At 54.6% G+C, this 26,456-nt stretch overlaps 1 protein-coding gene across 4 annotated transcripts; it reads left to right on the forward strand.

The window, feature by feature from the left end:
• Positions 1 to 820: 820 nt before the first annotated feature.
• On the forward strand, positions 821 to 26,456 carry PLIN3 (perilipin 3). Of its 4 annotated transcripts, none has more exons than XM_004464231.4 (8): positions 821 to 871; positions 3,694 to 3,852; positions 7,859 to 8,057; positions 8,198 to 8,280; positions 14,479 to 14,764; positions 22,911 to 23,110; positions 24,831 to 24,956; positions 25,643 to 26,456. In XM_004464231.4, the coding sequence occupies exons 2-8, from the start codon at positions 3,787 to 3,789 to the stop codon at positions 25,985 to 25,987; spliced, it is 1,305 nt and encodes a 434-aa protein (XP_004464288.2). In that variant the 5' UTR covers positions 821 to 871; positions 3,694 to 3,786; the 3' UTR covers positions 25,988 to 26,456. The 4 variants fall into 4 exon arrangements, with proteins under 4 accessions (XP_004464288.2, XP_004464291.2, XP_004464290.2 ...); XM_004464234.5 differs by having other exon boundaries at positions 825 to 871; positions 3,774 to 3,852; XM_004464233.4 differs by lacking the exon at positions 821 to 871 and adding an exon at positions 1,354 to 1,457 and having other exon boundaries at positions 3,774 to 3,852.

Here is a 26,456-nt window from a genome sequence, read left to right on the forward strand (position 1 = left end):
CCCAGGGCCAGATCCTGCCCGAATCAGGTTTTATTTCCTTCTGAGAGGGAGGACACTTCCACAGCCTGGAATTCCGTGGCCTTGCAGTCCCCGGGGCCGGTTTCCCAAAGGGCAATCTGTGCCCTCCTGGCCTGGCACTTGCGACAGTCTTAGCAGATGTGTTCACATTCTGTTTGAGACCTTGATTCATAGACCAAGAGGCTAAAGAATCGTTCAGGGGGGAAAAAATAAGAAATCGACATAGGGGTAGATTCAGGAAGAGGCTGATCCAGGAGTCTGAGAGCGCACCCCGGTCCCCTGCGCCTCGGTTTCCTCATCTGCAAAACGGGAATACCCGAGGAACTCGACGCCGGTGGGAGAAGGCGCGTCGTGGGGCAGGCAGAAGGCGCCGCCGGGTCCGGCTTGGCTCCAGCCCCGAGCCCGGGGCGCGGGGCGCGGCCCCCTCCGCGCGTGGGGGGCGCCCCGCAAGCTCCGCTGGGCTCCCGCGGCCGCCGACGGTCTGCTGGAGAAAAGGGGTGGGGGCAGCTGGAGGGGGCTCCCCCCACCCGCGCGGCGCACCCCGCATTACGCACCTCCTAGGGCCGAGTCCGTGGGGCCCCCAGGGGCCGGAGGGGGCGCCCCCGGGCTGCACCGGGAGTCGTGCCAGGGCGCCCCGCCCCGCCCCGGGCCCCGCTTCCGGGCTTCACCAGGGGCCTCTGGGTCCCGGGACCCGCCGGGGCGGGGCGGGGCGCGGCGGCGGGCAGCCCCCCAGCCCGATTGGCCCTGCGGCCCGTCACTCCCGAGCCCCCGCCCCCCTCGAGGGATAAAAGCCCGCCCCCCGGCCGCCCCCAGACCGTTTCGGACCTGGCCTTGAAGTTGGCGGGCGGCCGTGGTGAGCGGCGGGGCGGAGGTGGGGGGCGCCGACTGGGGGGCCGGGGGGCCACTCCGTCCTGGGAGCTTTCGATGGTGCCTGGGGAGGGGCCTCGCGTCCCGGCTAGTCCCCCCCAAATCAACTTCTGTAGCCGGCTCAGGCTTTTAGCCTCTCGCCTCTCAAGTCTTGGGACTTTTGGGGAGCCGAGCGGACCCTCGCCCACGGGGCCAAGCGCCCCCATCCCAAACCAAATCCGCTGAATGGTCATTGCAAAGGGGACTGGCTTTTGCGAACGCAGTTTGCAACTTCCTTCCCGCCCCAGCCTCTCCTGCGCCGGAATTCCGTCCTCGGGGGGCCTCGGGGGTGGGGTGTGGGGTCCCTCTGCTTGCAAAGCCCCTCGCCCGCCACCCGCGCTGGCGCTGCCTGGGGGCCCCTGCCCCAGCTGCTGAACTCCCGCCGCGCTGGTCACGTCCCGGGCCAGTCCCGCCCCTTCCCTGGGTGGGCGTGGCTCTGGGATGGCGCAAGACGCCCCGTGAGCAGGCCCTTTATCTGCGCCCTTGGGGACCCTTGCCCGGAGCGGGAGGCGCGTCTCTTGGAACAGCTAAAGGTGGGTTGTAGCCTGTCCTGGCGTCTTTTCTGATTGCTGTGTGTCTCTGGGCCAGGGCCTCCCCCTCTCTGGGCTTTTTTCTCAGTCACTGAGATGAGAAAGTGGCCTTGGTGGGGATCCTGGGGTGGGGCGTGGCGCTTCCGCTCCAGCCGAGCCCCCGCTCTGGCCGCTGGAGCCAGCCGCGGGAGGGTCCCCGACACCCAGAGCCTTTCGTGGGGCGCTGAGTTCTAGCTGGGCTGGGGTGGGAGGAAGGAAGGGGGCGCGCGCTCTCCGGGAGCTAAGCAGCCTGCGGAGGCTGGGGCTGGGCTGCGCACCTGGCACCTGCGCCAGGTGAAAGCAGGTGGTGGGCGCCAGAGGCGCCCGGCGTCCTAGCTGGGGCGGGGGGCGGCGGCGACCTTCGAGCAAGTGGGAACCGTCCGCGGCTGGCGTCGCTCATCCCGTTGTACAGATGTGGCCAGCGAGGGGCCCCGGGGACAGATGCGTCTTCCCAGGATCCCGCTGCGGGCGGGCAGCAAGGCAGGGACTTGGAACGTCGTTGTGCTCGGTTCCAGCGGGGACGGCAGGTGACCAGAATCACCTGGGGAACCAGCCTTGAAGGCCGGCCCTGCCACTAATCCCCTTATGTAGGTGAGGGCACTGAGGCTGGACCAGGGAAAGTCCTTGAGCAGCCCAGCCCCGGGCGGCACTGGCCTCCTGGCTTCGCCCCCCAGGTCTGAGGCTGCTGTCCCCACGGTGTCTCGCCTGGCCAGGAAGGCGAGGCACACCTGAGGCTCCCGTCCCACCTGCTACGTCCCACCTGCTACGTCCCACCTGCTACGTCCCACCTGCTACGTCCCACCTGCTACGTCCCACCTGCTACGTCCCACCTGCTACGTCCCACCTGCTACGTCCCACCTGCTACGGAGGGGCTTGGACTCCCTTGGGAACCTCCCTCAACCGTCCTCCATCCCTGAGTCCAACCTTGATCTGCAGGTGTGCCCAGGCCTGGCGTCTCTAACTTTAGTTAAAAAGCTTAACTTGATTCCGATCAGTAATATCCCCGCGGCTCAAAAGCCCAGGGCTTCCTTTCCTCCTCTGCTGCCTACTACTGCTCGTTCTCCCCGAAAGGTCTGCACTGTTAACGGTCTCCTGTGTCTCTTTAAAGATTCTACACAGCAGAAAGAAAGAAAGAAAAGCTGTCCTCTTCAACACCTTTTGCCTCTTACTAATACCTTGATCTGCACCAGTTGCATGTCAATCTTCCCACTCTTTCCTGTTTTTCTTGAATCCCCTTTGCTTGGACATTTAGGTTGTTGCCGCTGGCACGCACGCCTCTGCCTGTGTGGCAGTACAGGTGTGGAAACTTGCTGGAAGTGAGTTTTCTGGGTCAAAGGGAAATCTGGCAGCTATTGCCAAATCTCCCTTCACAGAGTTTATGGTACTTTGCTTTGCTTTTCTCTCTCTCTGAATTTGCCTATTCGAGGTATTTCATGCAAGTAAGGTCATATAACATCTGCCCTCTTGGGTCTGGCTTCTTTTACTCAACACGATGCCTCAAGGTTCCCCCAAGTCGTAGCACTTATCAGCCCTCCATTCCTTTTTACGCCTGCATAGTACTCCATCATCTTGCCGGACCTCATTTGGTTTCTCTGTTCATCTCTTGATGGGTATTTGGCTTGCGTCCGCCGTTTGGCTCTTGTGAATCATGCTGCGGTGAACATCAGTGAGCAAGTACCTGCTCAAGCCCCTGTGTTCAATTCTTTAGGGGATATACCTAGAAGTGGGGTTGCCAGGCTGTGTAGTAATTCTGTATCTTTTGGAGGAACTGCCAAACTGTTTTCCGTGGCAGCTGCACCGTTCTCCATCCCCACCGACAGTGCCCAAGAGTGCCTGTTTCCCCACATCCTTGCCAACACTTGGTCGTTTCCGTTTTTTGGTCATAGCCGTCCTCGTGGGTGTGTGGCAGAAGCTCATTGCGGTTCTGATTTGCATTTTCCACCGAAGTTGTGCAGCACACGATTCTCCCGGGAGCACTGATACAGGAGCCTTTGGAGGGCTGTCCTCAGACTCCCCCCTCCCCCCCCCCCAGGGTGGCCCCTGGACCAGCTTGCCCGGGCCCCACCTGGCACCTCCTCGATGGGCGCCTGGTCTTTACCCAGATCTCCTAGCGCAGGTTAACCTTTGAGAGGCCGGGCTCTAAGGCGTGGGGTGTCTGGGGGTGGGTGTGAGCCCAGCCCTGCCGCCCTCTGCCCCCCAGCTCCCAGCGCGGGCCTGGACTTTTCCCTGGAGGCAGTCTCCTGCTTCCCGGGACAGCACCTGCCTGCCTCCCTGTGACAGCAGCGCCGGGGCCATGTCTGCCAACGAGACGGAGGACGCTGCCAGCGGCCAGGTGGGCCCGGAAGAACCGGCTCCGCAGGTGAGCAGGGAGCGCCAGGGACCGTCCTGTCCTGTGCCCGGCAGGGGACGAGGCTTCCCGCCCCCTGGCAGGGAGCCGGGGATGCCAGCAGCAGCAGGGGGCACCTTTCTGAGTGGGTGGGAGGCAAACAGCCGGTGTACAAACCGCTACCTGGCGCGCTGGGAAAGACCAAGGCTTTGGGGCGGGGAGGGGGCTGCCCTCTGCAGCGCCCCACCTCCCTGGAGCGAATGTTCTCCACCTCTGAATCTTCTCGTGGGGTCTTCCAAGCAGGAAACCAGTCCCAGTTGGTCCCCCTCCTCCCCAGTTTAAATAAAGGCCTTTTTAAAACACAGCCCTAGGGAACGGGGCTTAAAGGTACAGCGTGTCTGTTTGGGAGGATGGAAAAGGTTGAGGAACGGAGGGGCGATGAGGGTAGCACAATACGGCGAAGGTGATTAGAAGCCCTGCATCGCTATATTTGAATGTAGTTAAAAGGGGGAAGTTTTAGGTTGTATGCATGTTACTAGAATAAAAAGTTTTTAAGAATCTGTGGAACTGCCCAACGCAAGGAACCCTAAGCTAAGCCATGGGCTATGGTTAATAGTGCAATTACGGAAATGTGCTTTTTTATCAGTTGTAACAAATGTGCCGCCCCAATGCAAGGTTTCAATAGTTAGGTGGTCTATGGGAACTCTGTGTTTTATCCATGATGGTTCTGTAAACTCCCAACTTCTCTAATAAAAGAAAACAAAAAACATATTCATGTCACACCTTTAAAGTGTACAATTCAGTGACTTTTATTTAATATATATTGACAGTTGTGAAACCATCTCCACAGTACACTTTTAGAACATTTTTCTTTTTTTAAAGAAAAGGTTTATTTCATTTATTTCAGGCCCCCTTAGTTTGCACTCAGTGTCTGCTCTCTGTGTCTGTTCGTTGCATGCTCATCTTCAGGAGGCACCAGGAACTGAACCTGGGATTTCCCTGTGGGAGAGAGGCGCCCATGGCTTGAGCTACCTCTGCTCCCGCTTGTTGTGTTCTCATTATGTTTCCTTGTTGTATCTCCTCATTGTGTCATCTCACTATCTTGCTCATCTTTAGGAGCACTGGGAACCGAACCCAGGATCTCCCGTGTGGTAGGCAGGCCCCCAACTGCTAGAGCCACATCTGCTCCTCAGAATATTTTTCGACTTCCCAAAAGAAACCCTGTACGCAATAGCAGTCACTTCCCATTGCCCTCCCCTCAATCCCAGGCAACCACTCATCTCCCTTCTGTTTCCACGGGTTGGCTTGTTCTGGACGTGTCATATGAGTGAAATCACAGAGTGTTTGCCCTTCCCTGCCTGGCCTCTTTAACTTAGCAGAATGTCTCCAGGGTCCTCCCGTGGGGTAGCATGCATCAGAACTTCATTCCTTTTTACAGCTGAACGATAGCCCGTGGTGTGGTTGGACCGCAGTTTGTGTGTCCGTTATCTGCTGATGGCACTTGTGTTGCTTCCACCTTTGGCTCTTGTAAATTACGCTGCAATAAACCTGGCGCACACGTCTCCATTTGAGTCCCTATTTTCGATTCTTTTGGGTGGAATTGCCAGCTCATAGCGTAGTTTTATTTATGTTTAATGTCGGGGGGACCACTGGGCTGCTTTCCTTTTTGTGGCTGAATAGTATTCCACGCTATGAATGGATGACGTTTTCGCTTATCCACTTACTCATTGATGGACGTTTGAATTGTTTACCTTTTCTTTTCGATGCTGTTGCTGTGAACGTGCATGTGCAAATCTTCACGTGGGTGTATGCTTTCCTGCCTTTAGCGTATTAGCATAGGTTCCTAGGAGAATTGGGGCGGGTTGGTATAGTCATATTTATGGTAAATTTCTAGAGAGACCATATATATATATATATATATATATATATATATATGCTTTTCTCTTTTTTTTTAGGAGGCACTGGGGATTGAACCCAGGACCTCGTACATGGGAAGCAGGCGCTCAACCCCTGAGCTACCCCTGCTCCTCAAGCTTTTCTTTCTTTGAGGTGCCAAGGTGGAGAATCAAACCCTCATACTTAAGAGGCCGGCGCTCATCCACTGAGCTGCACTGGCTACCTATGAGATTTTGGTTAAACTGCCTGGGTGCAAGACCCAGCCTTGCCGCTTGCTAGTTTTGTGACCCCAGACGAATTCCTCAGCTACTTTGTGCCTCGGTGTCCCTTTCTGTAAAATTGGAATAATAAGTTGCCCGGGACCGGTGACCGGATGAGTTAACTCACAAAACACATGGGATGGGGCGCCAGAGAGTTAATTTTTCTGCCAGCGACTTTGCAAACAATCACATGCCCATTTTCCAGACGGGGATACCGAGGCTCAGAAGGGCAGAGGCTGGCCCAGGGAAGATGGCAGAGCTGGGTCAGTGCCCGAACAAATCGGCAGGCTGCCGGGGCTTTTTGGCAGCGCCCCAGCAACTGTCAACCACAGCGCGTCTTGAGACGCAGGAAGGATGAAGCTGCGACAAAGCCGCTTCTGGGTGAGCATGGAGCTGAATCCAGACAGGCAAGGTGGGGCCAGAGGAGGAAAACTTGCCTGCCCAGGCGGATCTGGTAGTGTCCTCAGGCTCTGGTTGTTGTCCATCAGGGGTGGGAAACTTCCTCTGTTGGGAGCCGCAGAGATTTTTCGGCCTGACAGGTCACATGGCTTCTGTCACAGCTGCACAAAGCCAGCTGTGGCTGAAACCTAACTGGGCAGGGCTGTGTGCCAATAAAGCTTTATTTAGAAGACCTTGTGGCGCTGGCAAAAGGAAGGAATCCCTGGTACGTGCCACAACACGGATGAACCTGAAATGTGAGCTCAGTGAAGGGAGTGAGACACAAGGAGGCACACCCCATCCAATTCCATTCATCCGGAATGGCTGGGACGGGCAAATCCCCAGAGGCAGGAGATGAGTGGTTGTCTCAGGTTTAGGGGCAGGGGGAGAGGGGAACAGGACTGCTAAGGTGTTTCATGAATTTTTTTTATGTTTATGGGGATACATTTTTTTTTTTGAGGTACCAGGGCTGGGGATTGAACCCTGGACCTTGTAGGCGGGAAGCCGGCGCTCAGCCACCGAGCCACGTTGGCTCCCCTGCGTTGGTTTTTTCAATTTGGTTGCCTGTTATTTGTTTTTAGAAGGCACTGGGAATCGAACCCGGGACCTGCCACTTGGGAAGCAGGCGCTCAACCGCTTGAGCCACACCCGCTCCCCCATGGGATAAGAATGCTCTAAAGATGGACGGCGGGGATGGTTGCACAGCTCCGCGAATGTGCGAAAACCCGCAGAATTGTACACTTTCCAAAAAGCGAGTTTTATAGTCTGTGGTTTATAGCTCAAAGCTGGTGGAAAAATGATTTAAAAAAAAACAACAGGCGACATGCTGCATCGGAACCCTGGGTTGTAGTTGACCGACCCCAGTTTTAGCCTCTAAGCCCCAAGAGAGCGGATGCTCGTCTCTTGTCGCTCACCCCGGCACAGCACGGGCGGCAAGTGTACATTCACACGGGCCCCCGATGGGAAGCTGATGTGGCTCAAGCAGTCGGGCTCCCGTCTACCATATGGGTGGTCCTGGGTTCGATGCCCAGGGCCTCCTGGTAAGGACAAGCTGGCCCAGCAAGATGATGCAACAAAGAGACACAGAGGAGAGACAATAAGAGCCACGGCAGACCAGGGAGCTGAGGTGGCACAAGAGAGTAATCACCTCTCTCCCACTCCAGAAGGTCCCAGGATCGGTTCCTGGAGCCACCCAACGAGAAGACAAGCAGACACAGAGAGTGGACAACGGAGGGAGGAGGGAGAAATAAATAAGTCTTAAAAAAAAAAAAAACTGGGCCACCGAGTGAGGGATGCGTGGGATGGGACCCCAGGGTTCCTGGCTGGCATCTGGGTACAGGAGGGGCCTGAGCTGTCTCAGTGACCCGGAGTGAAGCAGCGCTCTGGGACCCCGGGCTCCTCCGTCCCGGCCCCCACCCCTCCCCGCCCTCTCCTCTCGCCCGCAGCCCGGCGTGGTGGAGCGCGTGGTCAGCCTGCCGCTCATCAGCTCCACGTGCGACCTGGTGTCGGCCGCCTACACCTCCACCAAGGACAGCCACCCCCACGTCAGGACCGTGTGCGACGCGGCCGAGAGGGGCGTCAAGACCCTGACGGCGGCTGCTGTCAGCGGGGCGCAGCCCCTCCTCTCCAAGCTGGAGCCCCAGAGTGAGCCCCTCCCGTCCGCGCCCTTCCCCGGGGAGGGGTCCCCGCCCCATCCCCGGGCCTGTCCGCCCTGCCCCGGGCCCCCGATCGCTGGGAGGGGGGACGGCCGCGGGGCACCCCACTCGCGCCTCTGTCTCCCACAGTTGTGTCGGTGAGCGAGTACGCCCACAAGGGGCTGGACAAGCTGGAGGAGAACCTGCCCATTCTCCAGAAGCCCACGGAGCAGGTAGGGGCGCTGGCCCGCGCCGCGCGTCTGCGGGTCCCCGTTTCGTTAGACTCGATGGATGGGGCGGCTCGCTCCCGGGCTCCCCCACCCCAAGTCCACCTTTCACTGGCCTCCAGAACCCTCGAGATGCCAGCACGTGCCCACCGTCCCCTGCCACCCCCTTGCTCCCCCATCACCCACCTCGCTTGTCCCATGTTGGCCTCCTCTTGTCACTGCTTGGTAACATCCACGCCCGCATGTGCCACGTACGGTTTCCATCCCGGGGACAGAGGGGTGGCGACGTGATTCGCATGCCAGGCCCGGGCCCTGCCTCGGGACCTTTGCATGTGCCGTTCCCGCCTCGGGGGCCGGCCTTTCAGGCCTCTGCACGCATCTCACGCCTTCGGAGGGCCTCGCCTGCCCGCTGTCCAGTAGAACTTTCTGGAATGGTGGATGGTGGTCTCTGCACCGTTCGGTGTGGCAGCCCCCAAGCATTCGTGGCTCCGGGGTCCTCAGGGCATGCCAGGGGCCCCTGATTAGATAGTGCGCTATCTCACCTGGTCATTTTTTTATTTAGTTTAACAGCTTTATAATTGTTTTTTATTTTTTTAAAGATTTATTTATTTACTCCCCCCCGCCCCTTGCGGCTTATTCCTTTCTTTTGCTGTCTCTTTCCTGTGTCCCTTCGCTGTACATTTTTTCTGTGTCTGCTTGTCTCCCCTCGTTGCGTCACCTTGCTGCGTCAGCTCTCCGTGGGCACGGGCCGTCAGCTCTCCGCAGCGCGCGGGCCAGCCTGCCTTGACAAGGAGGCCCCGGGACGCGAACCCAGGGCCTCCCGTGTGGTAGACGGGAGCCCAACTGCTTGAGCCACAGCCACTTCCTTAACAGTTTTATTGAGATAGAACGTGCACGCCACCTGATTGGCCCGTGTAAAACGTCGTTCAGGGCCATTCGTTTTTTTCCACAAGGTTGTGCAGCTGCCACCACGGTTAATTTTAGCCCGCTTTCATCATCGCACGCCCCTTTGCTGTCTCCGCCCACACCCTCCGAGCCTTCCTGTCTGTGGATTTGTCTGTCCCGGACGTTTTTCGTCTCAACGGGCTCGGACGATCCGTGTCCTTCTGTGTCTGGCTTATTGACAGGACGTCCTTGAGGCACAGCCACGTCGTAGCGTGTCTTAGAACTTAGAACGGGCCAGTGTATGGGCGGGCCCCATTCAGTCCCCCCCCGTGGCTGGCGGATACCTGCATGGTTTCCACTTTGCGGCCGTCGTGAGCCACGCCGCGGCAAATATCTGTGTCCGCGTGACAGCGTTTAAAAAAACAACACACGCTTCAGATAGCGGGCTACTCGACTGCTTAATGGTTTTTTTTTTTCTTGTTTAAGGGACAGACTTTATTTTATTTTAATTTATTTATTTCTCTCCCCTTTCCCCCACCTCCCCGTTGTCTGCTTTCTGTCTCCATTCGCTGTGTGGAAACTGCGTCTCTTTTTAGTTGTTGCATCATCTTGCTGCATCAGCCGTCCATGTGTGCGGTGCCACTCCTGGGCTAGCTGCGCTTTTTTCCCACGGGGCGGCTCTCCTTGAGGGGTGCACTCCTTGCGCGTGGGGCACCCCTACGCGGGGAACACCCCTGCGTGGCACAGCCTGGTGTAAGGCACACAGTTTGTGCTAAGTAAAATGATTTCTGTGAGGCCACATTCCTGGCTCAGCCAAAGCAAAAAGCAATACATTGAGTCCACGTGGGTATTAATCAGACATGGGCGTGATGCAAAGGACCAGAACTCTGTTGGTTGTTGGTTTTTTTTTAAGATTTTTAAAAAAACTTTTAATTCTCTCTCCGTCCCCCTCCCAATTGTCTGCTCTGTGTCCATTCGCAGTGTGTTCTCCTGTGTCCGCTTGCGTTCTCGTCAGCAGCACCGGGAATCTGTCTCTCTTTGTTGCGTCGTCTTGCTGCGGCAGCTCTCCGTGTGTGCAGAGCCAGTCCTGGGCAGGCTGCGCTTTTTTTTCGTGAGGGTTAGCTCTCCTTACAGGGCGCACTCCTTGCGCATGGGGCTCCCCTACACGGGGGACACCCCTGCGTGGCACAGCACTCCTTGCGCGCATCAGCACTGCGCATGGGCCAGCTCCACACGGGTCAGGAGGCCCTGGATTTGAACCGCGGACCTCCCATGTGGTAGGCGGGCGCTCTATAAGTTGAGCCACATCCACTTCCCTGCTTAATGGTCTATCTCCCTCAGCTAGGATGTCAGCTGTCATCAGGGCACTGACTGGCCACTTTGTTCCTCTGTCGCGCTGCCCGGACTACAGCGTCTCGGCACGTAGTAGGTGCTTATGAAGTATTTGTGTATTTAATCACTGGCTCTCGCCTGGGAGCCAGATCTGGAAGTTTTCTCCCACCGAAAGAGGAGGAGTGGGGCGAGCCAGCCCCCACTGGGGCTCACTTAGCCTTTTCCACTCTGGCAGCTTACTCCTTCCCTGGCTATTAAGCACCTACTGTGTACCAGAGACGGTGACACAGGCGCTGCATCTATCGGGTCGCATTGCATCCTCGCACAGCAGGGTTTAGCCCCGTCCCATTTAGAAACGGGCTTGGCCGGTGAACTGGACTTGAACCCAGCAGGTGGCCTCGGCTCCCTGGAGGCTGGAAACTGCTGAGCTCGCGGGAGAGAGGAGAATGTCCCCCGTGAGCCGGCACCCGGGGCCCAGGGGCTTGTGTTCTCCCTCCGTCCCGCAGCTACCGCGAGGTGAACATTCCTTCCTTTTATAGAAGGGACGAGCTCAGGGCCAGGCTCTCCCCAAGGTCACCCAGTCTAGTGGCCGCAGCGCGCTCTCGGCTCTGCGCCCCGCTGGGATTTCTTCCCGCACCCCGGGGGGGCCGTACCTTCCCCCAGAGTCTATGGCGCCGTTGTCAGAGCTGGGATTTGAACCAGCGCCAGCATGAGCTCCGCGGTCCCACTGTGTGCAGTTCGCTTAGTGCTGAGGCCGAAACCTGACAATTGCACTTTTACCGCCAAAAAAAGGCCAACTCCGGTGGGTGTGAGACGGCTGGGAGTTCAGAGGCAGGCAGACTTAGAAAGAGAGGAAACCAAACCTGCCCATTCCTCACTTCTCAGAACCCTGTCCTTGGACTTGGATTTGACCCATGAGTATCCAACTACATGTTGAGGCCTCTCCTCCTCAAAGGTGTCAGGAAGAAGCTGTTTATTCCAGGGGTCAACTGACAGTGACCCGGGAGTCAGACCTGGCCCTCTGCTTGTGTTTTTTTTAAAATAAAGTTTTATTGGCACACAACCACACCCAAGTCATTTAACTCAACTCTGGCAGCTCTCACGCTACGGCAGCAGAGCTGTATAGTTGGGACAGATAACGCGTGGTCTGCAAAGCTGCAGAATTGGCCATCCAGACCTTTCTAGGGAAAGTTGCTCATCCTATACTTGTTGCATTAACCAGGCAAGGCTTGAGGTGGTAAAGTCAAAATACCAGGTTCAAATCCTGGTTTGGCCACTTCACTGCTGGGCAACCTGAGACAAGCCACTGAGCCTCTCTGGGCCTTGCTTTCGCTTCCTCTTGTACCTCCGCCTTGGGCGTTGGTGGGGTTTTAGTGGATTCATCATCCAAAAGCTTGGAGCAGCCTCAGTACCAGGTGTTGGCGATCAGTGGCTTTTTAGAGAGTTTCTTTTTCTTTTTTCTTTTTTAGGAAGTAGTGGGGGTCAAACCCGGGACCTCATACATGCGAAACAGGCGCTCAACCACTGAGCTACACCCGCTCCCCTGTTATTTTATTTTTTCAAGTTGAAATAAAGTTAAAGGAGTGGGTGTAGCTCAGTGGTTGGGCGCCTGCTTCGCATGTATGAGGTCCCGGGTTCGATCCCTGCTACCTCCTAAAAAATAAAAAAATATAATCTCAGTTGTAAAAAATAAATTTTCAGACAGAACAGCATAACAAATTATGGATGCATTACTTTTGAAAAATCCTGTCCAGGTACATTTAATTTATTTAATCCTAAAAACAAACTCAGTTTTTTTCTCCAGTGCTCCGAAAGATGAATGAGCACAGATTAGTTAAATGGCATGACCAAGGTCTCCGGGTTAATGAAGAAAATGGAGAGAAAAAAAGCTTGATCATATTTACATCTCATAACACCAAGTCCCATATTCGTTTTTTGACCTTCTGCATTAATAAAATACCTCTTTGCCTTTGCTACAAAAGTATTACAATATTACTGTTCACGATGTCTATTAACCCCTCCTAATAGAAGAACATTCTTGTAGTTATATCATCGTTATTTTAAAGATTTATTTATTTATTTATTCCTACGCCCCTGGTTGTTGGTGCTCGCTGTCTGCTCTCTCTGTCCATTTGCTGTGCGCTCTCTGTGTCTGCTCTTCTCTTTAGGAGGCACTGGGAACCGAACCTGGGACCTCCCATGTGGGAGAAAGGCGCTTTTGTTGTGTGTCTCATTGTGTTTCTTCTTTGTGTCTCCTCATTGTGCCATCTTGTTGCATCAGCCCGCTGTCTTGCTTGTCTTCACCAGGAGACACCGGGAATTGAACCTGGGACCTCCCATGTGGTAGGCGGGGGCTCAGTTGCCTGAGCCACATCTGCTTCCCTCCATTTACCTTTTGGTGGACACTTGAGTTGTTTTCCAGCACTTAAATGTTTTAATATAGCTTCCCAGAATAAACCCACGAAACCCTTCCCTTTTCCGGGGCCACCCCCCATCTGCTGCTGGAGTTTAACCAGTTAAATTGAGAAACATGTTTGGTTGTTGGCACATCTGCATAAAATCCCTCTTGTTTCAGTTTAGCGGATTCCAGGGTGGGGGTTCCCCACCTCAGCTCATCCCCTGTGGCACGGCCGCCCTCTGCATTGTAGGTGCTTCGTGGAATCCGTGCCCTCCCCCCACTACATGGCAGCAGCACCCCCAAGTTGCAACCATCGAAAATGCCCCCCAGACATCCCCCAGCATCCCCGGGGCGGGATGGCCGGGCATCGTCCCTCCTGCCCCCCTCTCCTTAGGACGGCTTCCTCGGGCTCAGCACTGCTGAAATCCGGGGCTGCCTCGTTCTCCGGGGCGGGGGCCGTCCCTGCCTCTACCCCCTCCATGCCAGGAGCATCCCACCCTCTGCTGGTGACAACCATAAATGGCCCTCTTCTGGGGACACAGCTGCCCCACTTGAGGGCCACAGCTTTAGGGGAATTCATTAACATACGGGGTCATATTTCCCACCAAATACTATGAGTTTTTTTTTTAATCTTGTAATAGACTTTATATTTTAAGAGCAGTTCTACATTTACAGAAAAATTAAACAACATAAAGTCCCCCTATAACCTATGCCCCCACCCAGAGTTTCCCCCTGTTACTAACATCTTGCATGAATGGGGTACCTCTGTAAAAACATAGGAACCAGTATCGGCATATTACTATTAACTAAAGCCCAGGGTTTTGACGGGTCCCTCCGGGTGATGCACAGTTCTTTGAGTTTTGACAAATGCAGGATGTCACGGAGCTGCTCTTAGAGCAGCATACGGAATAATTGCACTGCCCTAAAAATCACTCAGGCGGGGAAGCGGATGTGGCTCACGTGATAGGGCCTCCACCTACCACATGGGAGGATCTGGGTTCGGTCCCTGGGGCCTCCTGGTGAAAAAGAAAAAGAGAAAGCGCGCCCACGTGATGAGCGTGCCCGTGCGGTGAGCCAGTGCCACGTGAGTGCCCGTGCGGTGAGCCAGTGCCCACGCAAGCGAGTCATGCAACAAGATGCCGACGCAACAAAAGAGAGACGGAGGGGAGAGTCAAGGTGAAGCACAGCAGAGACCAGGTGCAGTTGTTGGGGAACCTCTCTCCCCATCAGGGGTCCCCAGGACCGAATCCTAGAGGAGAAAAAACGAGAAGACAAGAAGAGACATAGATCCAGAAGCTCACCCAGCGAATGGACACAGACAGCAAAAAACAGTGGGGCAGGCGAGGTGGGGAAAAGTGGTGAAATGGTTAAAAAAAAATCACTCAGGTATTTTTATTAAGTTGGTGATTATTAGAGAGATTGTAGGTTGTGGAAAAACCGTGCGGAAAATACGGGACCGCCCCCCGACCGGCCGTTGCCGACGTTTTGCGTGAGCGCGTTGCCCGGCTCCAGGCGACGAGGGCCGGTTGTTACGACCGTCCCTTAGCGAGCGCAGGAGCCAAGCGCCATCCTCCCTGTCCGTCTCGTAGGTCCTGGCGGACACCAAGGAGCTTGTGTCGTCCAAGGTGTCGGGCGCCCGCGAGATGGCGTCCGGCGCCAAGGAGAGCGTGGCCACCCGCGTGTCAGAGGCGGTGGACGTGACCCGGGGCACCGTGCAGACCGGCGTGGACGTGGCCAAGTCGGTGGTGGCCAGCGGCGTCCAGTTGGTGGCGGGCTCCCGCGTGGGCCAGACGGTCCTGAGCAGCGTGGACGCCGTGCTGGGCAAGTCGGAGGAGTGGGTGGACAACCACCTGCCCATGACCAACGAGGAGCTGGGTGAGTGCGGCCCCTTCCTCGGACGCCCCCCTGCCCGGCCTCGCCGCCCCCTCGTCCCCGCCACCCCTGCCCACGCCGCCCCGTGGCTCCCCAGCGTCGCGCACCAGAGCACTGGGGAGCCATGGAGGGCTGTGGGCAGACCCCGACTCGGGTGCTCGCAGGCGCCCTCTGGCTGCTGCGGGGAGGACAGACCGTGGTGGGCAGGGGCCAGGGCAGGGGCCAGGGCAGGGGCCACTGGCTGAGTGCAGGAGGGGGAGACAAAGGGGCTGGATTTGAGCAGAGGCAGAAACGGAGAAAGAGACAAACTGGAGGGTGGAACCTTGGAGACGAAGCAGCCAGTCCTCCTTGCGGTCTAGACGCTTCCTTGCATCTTGGTGGCCCTGGCGGGTGGTTCTCAGCTCCGCGTTCTATGAACAGTATCTCCTGCTCCCACGTCCAGGCTTTCTGTACCTCCCGGCAGCTCACAACGGGGTCCCACGAGGGCTGAGCGCGAGCCGGAAATCCCGGGGGGGGGTTGTCTCCGCCTGCTCCTCGACCCGGCCGGCTTTGGGGGGCGCGGGGCAAGAGCGTTAGCCAGGTGGGGCTGAGGTCTGACTCTTCTCTTCATTGCCTGGACTTCTCTGTTCCTTGGGGGTTGCAAAATGTCACGCTTGGAAGTGGCATTTCTCCACCCGGTAGCCGGCAGCCTTCCTTGGAGAAGGTTCTCCGCGGTCGTGATCGCCGAGAGGTACCGGTCATAGCGGGAAAGCAGGGTGAACGCCTCCCTTTCCCCACTCCCTGGATTTTGGCATCGGGAGCTGGTTCTTCAGCATCCTCTAAAGCTGGGCTCTTAACCAGGGGTCCGTGAACTTGAACGGAAATTGAAAAAAAACAAGCATTACTCTTGGGGACGTGTTGGTGCAGCTGTGTCTACTTAATAAAATAAATAACACACAGTGTAGTGTGGACTTAGGAAGGGGCCCGTGGTTGTCACCTGACTGGCAAAGGGGTCCATGGAACAAAAAATGTTAAGAAACCCTCGTCTAAAGGTCTTTAATAACTCAAGTTGGTTTTTTTTTTTAAGATTTATTTTTTATTTATTTCTCCCCCCCCCAGTTGTCTGCTCTCTGTGTCCATTCGCTGTGTGTTCTTCTATTACCGCTTCTATCCTTATCAGCGGCACGGGAATCTGTGTTTCTTTTGCTGCGTCATCTTGCTGCATCAGCTCCCCGTGTGGGCGGCACCATTCCTGGGCAGGCTGTACTTTCTTCATGCTCGGCAGCTCTCCTTACGGGGCGCACTCCTTGCGTGTGGGGCTCCCCTACGTGGGGGACACCCCTGCGTGGCACGGCACTCCTTGCGCGCATCAGCACTGTGCATGGGCCAGCTCCACACGGGTCAAGGAGGCCCGGGGTTTGAACCGCGGACCTCCCATGTGGTAGACGGACACCCTAACCACTGGGCCAAGTCCTCTTCCCTCAAGTTGTTTTTTTAAATTGTGGTAACTCATACAAGCACAAAATGTCCCATCTTAATCATTTTTAAGTATACACGTCAGTAGAATTAAATAGAACTGTCACCACCATCCATTGCCAAGACTTTTTCATGACCCCGATCAAGCAATAACTGAATTTATTTTATTTTTAATTTTTTAGAGCAGTTGTAGGTTGACAGGTCATGCAGAAACCGGAGTTCCCATACACAGCATATTTTGCATTTGTGTGGTTACTTTGTTACAATTCATGAACCAGTATTATTATAAATATATTTTTAACTATACTCCAGGGCTTTCATTAGGGTTTCCTCTTCGTGTTGTACAGTTCAGTGGGTATTTTTATGTATATTTTTATTGCAGTAGCATACATACAACACAAAATTTCCCATTTTACCCACTTTCAGGTATGCAGTCCATGCAAATATTAATTGCATTCATGATGCTGTGAGATTTTAGATTAAAAGTTTCAGTGCTTGGATTAATACGACATATTCTAGCCCATTGTATTTCTTCTTTTTTCTTTTTTCCTTTTTTTAAGATTTATTCCATTTATGTACCTCTCCCCACCCCACTCATTGCCTGCACCTGCTGTGCCTGTTTGTCTTGTTTCCTTTTAAGAGGCACCGGGAGCTGAACCCAGGCCCCTGGGTACACTGTTTTTCCTTCCCATGTGCCTTGTTGCATCATCTTGTTGTGTCAGCTTGCCACATCTGCGCTGCGTCGTGTTGCCATCTTCTTTAGGAGGCCCCAAGAACCTCTGCTCCTGCTTTGTTGTGTCACTCATTATGTTTTTTCTTCTTGTGTCTCTTGTTGCATCATCTTTTTGTGTCAGCTTGCCACACCAGCTCACTGTCTTCTTTAGGAGTCATGGAGATCCGAACCAGCGACCTCCCATGTGGTAGGCGGGAGCCAATCACCTGAGCCACACCCACTTCCCTGCCTTTACTTTTTTTTTTTTTTTTTAAGATTTATTTTTATTTATTTATTTCCCCTCCCCTCCCCTCCCCCGGTTGTCTGTTTTCTGTGTCTTTTTGCTGCGTCTTGTTTCTTTGTCCGCTTCTGTTGTCATCAGCGGCACGGGAAGTGTGGGCGGCGCCATTCCTTGGCAGGCTGCACTTTCATTTCGCGCTGGGCGGCTCTCCTTATGGGTGCACTCCTTGCGCGTGGGGCTCCCCTACGCGGGGGACACCCCTGGGTGGGCCAGCACTCCTTGCGCGCATCAGCACTGCGCATGGGCCAGCTCCACACAGGTCAAGGAGGCCCGGGGTTTGAACCGCGGACCTCCCATTTGGTAGACGGACGCCCTAACCACTGGGCCAAAGTCCGTTTCCCTGCCTTTACTTTCTTGATGTTCCATCTGTATCATTTTTGGCCAGTGGGAGCCCCTCTAAGCTGCCTCTAGAGCCCCAACGACTCTCCCTGGGAATCCCCGGTAGATCTTTGCTTTCCCATGCAGCACAGTGTTCCAGAAAGAGCTGGTGTTCTTAAGCACCAGAGCATGTTGGCTTCAGAATAGCCTTTGTCCTCTGTCCTCTGCCCTTGCAAGGCCAGACTCTCTCTACTGGGTTCTTCTACCAAACTCTGAACCCCGTGAGGGAAGGGGTTTGGCTCCAGCCGTCCTCTGCCGTACCCCAAGTTCCTGGGGCTGCGCCTGCTGGCCCCTGGTAGGTCCTCAGGCTGCTGAAACCAAGTGCCACCAGCTGGAGGGGGCTCGACACGAAGGACATTCATTCTCTTGCTGTTCAACACCACAGTGTGGGCAGGACCTTGGGAGAATCCTCCCCTCCTCTTCCAGCTTTTGGTGGCCCCAGGGGTTCCTGGACTCTGACATCATCACCTTCATATTTGCCTCCATCTGCTCAGGCCGTCTTCTGTGTGTCTGTGTGTCCCTGTGTCCAGCTTTCCCTCTTGTAAGGACACGAGCCATGCGGGTTAGAGGCCCCCCAAAATGATCGCCACTTCACTGATTACATCTGCAAAGACCCTGTTTTCCAAGGAAGATCACATTTACAGGTACTGGGAATTAGGACGTGAACATGTCTTTTTTTGGGGGGGTGGTTCTTTTTGTTTTGTTTTGTTTTATTTCTCTCCTCGTCACCCCCCCCCCCATTGTCTGCTCTCTCTGTCCATTCGCTGTGTTCTTCTGTGTCCACCTGCATTCTTGTCAGCAGCACCCGGAATCTGTGTCTCTTTTGGTTGCATCATCTTGCTGCGTCAGCTCTCCATGTGTATGGTGCCACCCCTGGGCGGGCAGCTCTCCTTGCGGGGCACACTCCTTGTGTGGGGCTCCCCTATGCAGGGGACACCCCTGTGTGGCAAGGCACTCCTTGCGCACATCAGCACTTCACGTGGACCAGCTCACGGCATGGGTCAGGAGGCCGTGGGTTTGAACCCTGGACCTCCTATATGGTAGGTGGACACTATCAGTTGAGCCACGTCTACTTCCCCAGGCTCAGTTCTTGGACTCAGCCTCTGAAGGCATAAGAGGGAGGTCTCCTGGGTGTCAGATCTTGGGCCCAGCCTAGTAGGACGTGGAGAGGTCAGGGATGGCAGCCATGGCAAGGCTCAGAGCTGACTTGTCTGGTTGGCTTGTCCCTTATGTCCATGCACTAAGTATGAAATAACTCTGCCCACTGGCATTTAAGGTACAGGGTGCTGCTTGGGTATCTCTGTTTGCCAGGACTACGATGACAAATACCACACAATAGATTGGCTTACATGGGAATTTATTGGCTCACGGTTTTTCAGACACGTAGAACCCAACATCTAGGTCTCAGCAGGCCGTGCTTTCTCCCGGAGTCTGTGGGGTGCTGGTGCTGGCAAGCCACAGTCCTTGGGGTTCCCAGGCTTACAGTTGTGCCCCCGTCACGCGGCGGTCAGCCTCACACTCTGGTGTCCTCTGACTTCTGGGCTTCTACTGACCGGCTGCATCTGAATTTCCTCTGCTTCTAAGGCCTCCAGTCTTCTGGACCATGGTCCACCCTGATTCAATTCGGCCTCATCTAATCAGCATCTTCGAAGACCCTATTCACAAAGGAGTCCGCCCCTTAATGAATACTAACTTCTTCAAAGGTTCCATTTACAGATGGGTTCACACCCAGCAGGCGTAGAATTCAGTCCCCCAAAATGAGCAAGTGTGGTGAGCTTTTACAGCCACATTAGATGTGTTAGAACTAGGCATGCACTTGGGGCTTGGGGAGCACACTCCCTCCCTCCCACCACTACCTCTTTGGGACATACCCCTTGCCGAGAGCATTCCCCTTTTGCACGACCCCCAGGCCTTGCTCAGACCTGTCTGAATTCTGCCCGCTGTCCTTGACCTGGATGATAAAGCTACCTTTCACTTCTTCCCAGGGCACAATCCTGAGGGTCCCAGAGAGGGCCGTGGAGAAGCATGGCATCAGCAGGGTGGGCTGGTGATATGCTAGTTTGAGTTCGTGTTGGCAAACCTGCCTTGGGTGGGAGAGGGGACGGACGTGTTTTTCTCCATATACAGGCCTGTATTGCACTGTTTCTAGGTGTCACATTGCTTGTATTGGTTTGTTTTTGGTTTTGCTTGTCAATTTTTCATTCTGAACTAATTTCCAACTTACAGGATAGTTGCAAACCTAATACAACAACCCATACGGATACTCACATACACCAACTTTGTGTGCTCAATTTTTTAAACGTCAGTGTGAAATGATACTTCCGTGACGGGCTTTGCCTCAATAGTTGACCTGCAAAATCTGGCCCACCACCTGGTTTTGTAAATAAAGTTTTATTGACATCGCTCCCTCCAGACACTTAGGTCCACCAATGTGTAATATTTTGCTACCTTTGCCATAGCAATCTCTCTCATTTTCTATCATCTGTCAGTCTGTCCATCTTTCTACCTACCTACCTACCCATCCATCTATCCCTGTAATCTATCTGTCATCCATCCATCATTTGTCTCTTCTGAACACTTAATACTCCCATGTACATTTCCAGAGAACAAGGATATGGAAGCAACTCATTATAAGTGCAGTTATCAAGTTCAAGAAATTTAACTTTGATAGAAAGCTGACAGTCTGTGTTCTAATCTTTTCATATGTCCCCTAATATCCTTTTGGGCCTTTTCTCCTCTATTATTAGCTCCTTTCCAGGAGCATGTAAAACTTGCATTTGATTGTCATTGCCTCGTTAGTCTCCCCCACTTTTTTTTTTTTAATCGTGGAAGGCCCGTGTGGTTTTTGGTTTTGTTTTGGTTTTGGTTTTTTACCCCCCCTCCTTGCAGCTTTTTGCATGCTGTCTGCTCTCTGTGTCCATTCACTGTGTGCTCTTCTGTGTCTGTATTTATTTTTATTTATCCCCCCCCCCTTATGCTTGCTAGCTGTCTGCTCTCTCTGTCTGTTCACTGCATTCTCTTCTGCATTTTTGCTTGTCTCCCTTTCTGTCATGTCACTTTGCTGAGTCGGCTGTCCTCAGCGCTGGTGGGCGGGGGGCTCTCCATGGCATGCAGGCGAGGCTGCCTTCACAAGGAGGCCCCAGGATGTGAACCCAGGGCCTCTCACATGGTAGAAAGGAGCCCAACTGATTGAGCCATAGCCGCTTCCCTGTTTGTTTGTTTTTTAATGTTGTTTTTTTAATGCCAGCTAGGAATGATTCTTCAATGACAGGCTTCTCCCTGCCAACTTCATCAGCTCTGCAGCCAACAGGCCAAATCCGGTCCCCCACTTGGTTTTTGTCAGTAAAGTTTTTTTTTTTTTCTTATTCCCCCCCCCCCCCATTGTCTGCTCTCTGTGTCCATTTGCTGTGTGTTCTTCTGTGTCTCTCGTATTCTCATTAGGCGGCTCTGGGAGGTGCTCATTCTCTTGCTCCACCACAGCTCCCTAGTTCGCTGTGTCTCATATTGTCTCTTCTCTGTGTCTCTTTTTTGCTGCTGTTGTGTCATCGCTCTCCGTGTAGGTGGTACCACTCCTGGGCGGTCTGCTCTCCTGTGTGGGGGCCACTACTTGTTCAGGGGCACCCCTTGCGCATGGCAGCACTGTGCGGGGGCCAGCTCGCTACCTGGGCCAGGAGGCCCTGGGTATTGAACCCTGCACCTCTTCTAGGGTAGGCGGACGCTCTATCCATTGAGCCATATCCGCTTCCATTGTAAAGTTTTATTCATACACAGCCACGCCTACTCACATATGTATTGTCTGTGGCTGCTTTAGCCACAACAGTGGAGGTGAGTTGTGGCCCACGGAACCTAAAATATTTACTCTCTGGCTCTGTACACAAAAAGGTTGCCGACCCCTGGTTTAGAGAATTCCAGGATTTCATAATGTTGATAGAAACAACTGAATTCCCCTTCCTCAAAGTTTTCCCTGAACTGTGGTGATGGCCCCACGTAGGATTTGTTGCCTTAATTCCCACTGTCTTCTCTTTCGGGAATGGTGTCTGACCCAGAGGAGATACACAAAATGTGACTAAAACTGAGATCCATTATTACGACCCATGTCCAGTTCCGGACAGCTGCCTGGCCAGAGCGCATCTTCTCATTATCGTGGCCGTGTTCTCATGCTCCCTGTGCTGTATGATGTTCTTCCTTCGTCACCTGTTCTGGATTCTTTGAGAAAGGAAGCTTTGTCACTGCTATAAATGGAAAGCTGTACCATCTGCTATAAATAGATAATAAAAATAGCTAAGCATTCATTTGCATGCCTTTCCTGGGTACCAGGGATTCCAAATATCACTTCTCAGGCAGCCCTGACGGGGGTGTTTGTACAGAAGGGGAAATTGAGGCTTCCTGGGTAAAATCACTTCCTTGGAGACCCGGGGGCGGCAGACACTTTGTTAAAGGGTCAGATAGTATTTTCAGCTTTGAGGGCTAGTCTATTCAACTGTTCAGCGTGACAGCATCCATCAACAAATGTGTGTGGCTGTGTGCCAGTAAAACTTCATGTACAAGAACAGGCAGCATTTAGCCGCAGTTTGCAGACCCCTGCCCTGAGGCACCCAGAGCCAGTGTGTGAGTAAGTCTGGATTTGAACCCATGTCTTGTTACTTACAAAGCCCAGACTGGTAAGTCCTCTCTTATAAACGTTGGAAGGGAATGGCGTAAAGTAGGATAAGTGATCTTTAAAGCCCGCGTTCCATCCTGCTGCCTGGGACCAGATAGGTCTGCCTTTTCCTTCCCAGTTAATGAAATGAATTTCGAGTGACTCAGCCTCCTCCAGGCAAGTATTAATAACATGGCATTGGACAACTTGAGTTCAAGTTCTATCCTGCCACTTTCTAGCTGTGTGGCCTTGGGCAAATCACTTCACCTCTCTGAGCTTCTGTTTCCTCCTCTGTAAAATAGGGATAATGGTAGCCCCCCATGGGATAGTTAAGATTTAACAAGAACATATGGGAAGCCTTCAGTGGTAAAGGTTGCACGCGCGTACACACACCCATTGCTGTGTCCAGGAATCGGCAAAAATCAGCAAACATTTTCTGTAACCATGGGCCCTAGTTTGCAGATTCTCATTCTAATCTAAGACTTCTGTACCCTGTGAGGTGTAATTTCTGTTATCCCTGTTTTGTAGTTGGGGAAAAGAAAAGCCTTTGCCCAAGACCTCGCAGCTTCTCAGCTGCAGAGCCCAGATTTGGGCGGGGTCCTGCTGGAGGGGTTCCGGGAAGGCCTGGGTGGCTTGACGGTGGGTGTCCCCCTCCCCTCTGCAGCCAACATCGCCACCTCCCTGGAGGGCTTCGACATCGCGTCCGTGCAGCAGCAGCGGCAGGAGCAGAGCTACTTCGTCCGCCTGGGCTCGCTGTCGTCGCGGCTGCGGCAGCACGCCTACGAGCACTCGCTGGGCAAGCTGCAGCTCACCAGGCAGAGGGCGCAGGAGGCCCTGCTGCAGCTGTCGCAGGCGCTCAGCCTGGTGAGGCCCAGTCGGGGGCAGGGGAGGGGAGGGGAGGGGAGGGCACTGTAGATCCGCTTGTTTGTTTGTTTGTTTGTTTGTTTGTTTTAAGGTTTATTTTTATTTATTTCTCTCCCCTTCCTCCCTCCCCCCACCGCCCCAGTTGTCTGTTCTGTGTCCATTTGCTGTGTGTGCTTCTGTATCAGCTTCTGTTCTTGTCAGCGGCACGGGAATCTGTGTCTCTTTTTATTGCATTATCTTGCTGTGTCAGCTCTCCGTGTGTGCGGCCACCACTCCTGGGCAGGCTGCACTTTCTTTTGCACCGGGCAGCTCTCCTTATGGGGGGCACTCCTTGTGTGTGGGGCTCCCCTACATGGGGGACACCCCTGCGTGGCACGGCACTCCTTGCGTGCATCACCACTGCATGTGGGAGCTCCACATGGGTCAAGGAGGCCAAAGTTTGAACCCAGGACCTCCCACGTGGTAGGCAGACGCTCTATCAGTTGAGCCAAGTCTACTTCCCTGTAGATCGGCTTTTGCTCTATAGCAAACCTGAAATTCAGAGGATTGAAACAGTAACTGTTTATTTGTCATGACTCTGCTGGATTGACTGGGCTCACTCATGGGACTGGGTTAGCTGGTGGTTGAGGTGGCTGGTGGTTGGTTGGGTTGCCTGGTGGTTGGGCTGGCTTTGGATGGTTGGAGTGGCTGGTGGTTGGTTGGGCTGGCTGGTAGGTGGTTGGGCTGGCTGGTAGGTGGTTGGGCTTTGGATGATTGGAGTCTTGGCTGGTGGTTGGTTGGGCTGGCTGGTAGTTGTGCTGCCTGGTAGGTGGTTGGGCTAGCTTTTGGATTAGCGTGGCTGGTGGTTGGTTGGCCTGGCTGGTGGTTGGTTGGCCTGGCTGGTGGTTGGTTGGGCTGGCTGGTAGGTGGTTGGGCTTTGGATGGTTGGAGTCTTGGCTGGTGGTTGGTTGGGCTGGCTGGTAGGTGGTTGGGCTTTGGATGATTGGAGTCTTGGCTGGTGGTTGGTTGGGCTGGCTGGTAGTTGTGCTGCCTGGTAGGTGGTTGGGCTAGCTTTGGATGATTGGAGTGGCTGGTGGATAGACTGACTGGTGGTTGCTTGAGCTGACTGGTAGGTGGTTGGGCTGGCTTCGGATGGTTGGAGTCTGGGCTGGTGGTTGGTTGGGCTGGCTGGTAAATAGACTGGCTGGTGGTTGGTTGGGGTGGTTGGTTGCAGAGACTGGTGGTTGGTTGGGTATCTCTGTCTTCCTGTGGTCATCTCCAGGAGGCTAGCTGGGGCTCATTTACCTTGATAGTGGTCTGAGGGTTCCAGGGGCAGCAAGAGTGCACACAAGCCTCAGTGCACAAGAGCTGCTTAAGTCTGGATCTGCTTTGTCCCATCAAGTCATCTGGCCAAGCCCACTAACAAGGGGTGGAGAAATACTCTATCTCTTAATGGGAGGAACTGCAGAGAATTTTCAGCCACCTTTGTACCTGCCACATGGCACGAGTGAGCAGGTGATTAAACCAAGCCCCGATCCCCCAGAGCCTACCTTTTCACTGTTGCAGTGGAAACCCTGTTGGAGATCAACAGCATCTCTCCCCTTTCTTGACCAAATAAGTCAGATGAAAGAAGAACTTCCCAGCCCCCCTCTGGAATCCCACTTCCTGGAGTGTATATAGATGGCGTGGCATTTCTGCAGACAAGTGCTTCTTTCTCTTACTGCTCTCTCTTCTGCTCCAGATGGAAACTGTCAAGCATGGAGTTGATCAGAAACTGCTGGAGGGTCAAGAGAAGCTACACCAGATGTGGCTCAGCTGGAACCAGAAGCAGCTCAAGGGGACTGAGGATGACCCCGCCAAACCGGAGGTACCTTCTGGGGGTGAGGTGGGGCTGCCACATTCACTCTCCACACCTCTGCTGGCTGGGCCCACCCACCTGGAACACCTCCCCCAGCCTCGCTCCCGTTAGCTGCCTTTGGGACTCGAGGACACCTCCAGGAAACCTGTCTTGATTTCCACTCTTGGGTGTAGGTGTCGCTTTGAAACCGTGGGATACCTGATAGTGCAGTGAATTGGTCTTGAGGCAAGTTCAGTGGGTGTTAGCACATTCACAGGGTCGTGCAAGCATCACCACTGTCTAACTCCAGAACATTTTCCAGAAACCTCTACCCACTGAACACGGGTTTCTCCCCACCCTCGCCAACACTTGCTGTTGTCTTTTTCATTATAGCCTAGCTGGCTCGGAAGTAGCATCTCCCCATTGTTTTGATTTCCTGATGGCTAAATGATGTTGAGGATCTTTTTATGTGCCATCGGCCGTTTATATATTTTCTTTGCCGTCTACACCTGCTTTTCAGTTTGGCCGGTCTGTATGTATACGGTTCAAAAATCCAAGAGCTGGTGTTACTCATAACCAGCACGTGAGATGGTCCGTTTCTTTGAAAGGCCGTCCAGAAGGGCTGTGGGTCGGGCGGTGCCCCTGTTTGCCTCGGCTCTGGATCCGGTGGCCCTGCACCGGCCGGTCCTGACCGCGCCACCGCCCTCACTTCCCAGCAGGCCGAGTCCCGGGCGCTGACCATGTTCCGGGACATGACGCAGCAGCTGCAGGCCACCTGCGCCTCGCTGACGTCCAGCCTCCAGGGGCTGCCCGCCCACGTGAGCGGCAAGGCCCAGCAGGCCCGCCACCACCTGGAGGACCTCCAGGCCGCCTTCTCGGGCGTCCACTCCTTCCGCGACCTGTCCGGCACCGTCCTGACCCAGAGCCGCGAGCGGGTCGCCAAGGCCCGCGAGGCCCTCGACGAGATGGTCGAGTCCGTGGCTCAGAACACCCCCGTCACGTGGCTCGTGGGCCCCTTCGCCCCCGGAGTCGTCGAGAAGGCCCCGGAAGAGAAGAAATAGGGAGGGGGCCCGGGGGCCGCTGGATTCCGCAACCGGCAGCTCGTTTCAAAGGAACTTCCAGCTGGGGAAACTGAGGCATAAGCTGGGTTGCCTGTCCCTCGCCCTCTCCGAGCTCGGAGGAGACGTGCCTAAGCCCCCCACCCTACCCCCATCACTCATGAGGGCTAGTTCCAGATACCAGGTCCCCCGCCCCCCCTCCCCCCCAAAAAAAATTGCTTTTCTTAAAAAATCAGGAGTCTAGTTCTTATCTTCTGCTTCCATTTTGACCTCAAGGCCTCGACATCAGCCCTTAGCTAGTGGGGCTCGGACTTCCGGTCCAAGAACCGGGCCTCCCGGGCCAGGTGTGGACGGGGAAGCTGCTGAGGTACGTTCTAGAGCAGGCGGAGGCTGAGGCCTGCCTGCTGAGCCTCATTCACGTGCTGGATGCTTCTGATGTTGCCTTAATAAACGTCCCTTGCACTGAGTGAAA

Source organism: Dasypus novemcinctus, chromosome 19 (genome assembly GCF_030445035.2).
Source record: "Dasypus novemcinctus isolate mDasNov1 chromosome 19, mDasNov1.1.hap2, whole genome shotgun sequence".
NCBI classification, from domain to species: Eukaryota; Metazoa; Chordata; class Mammalia; order Cingulata; family Dasypodidae; genus Dasypus; species Dasypus novemcinctus.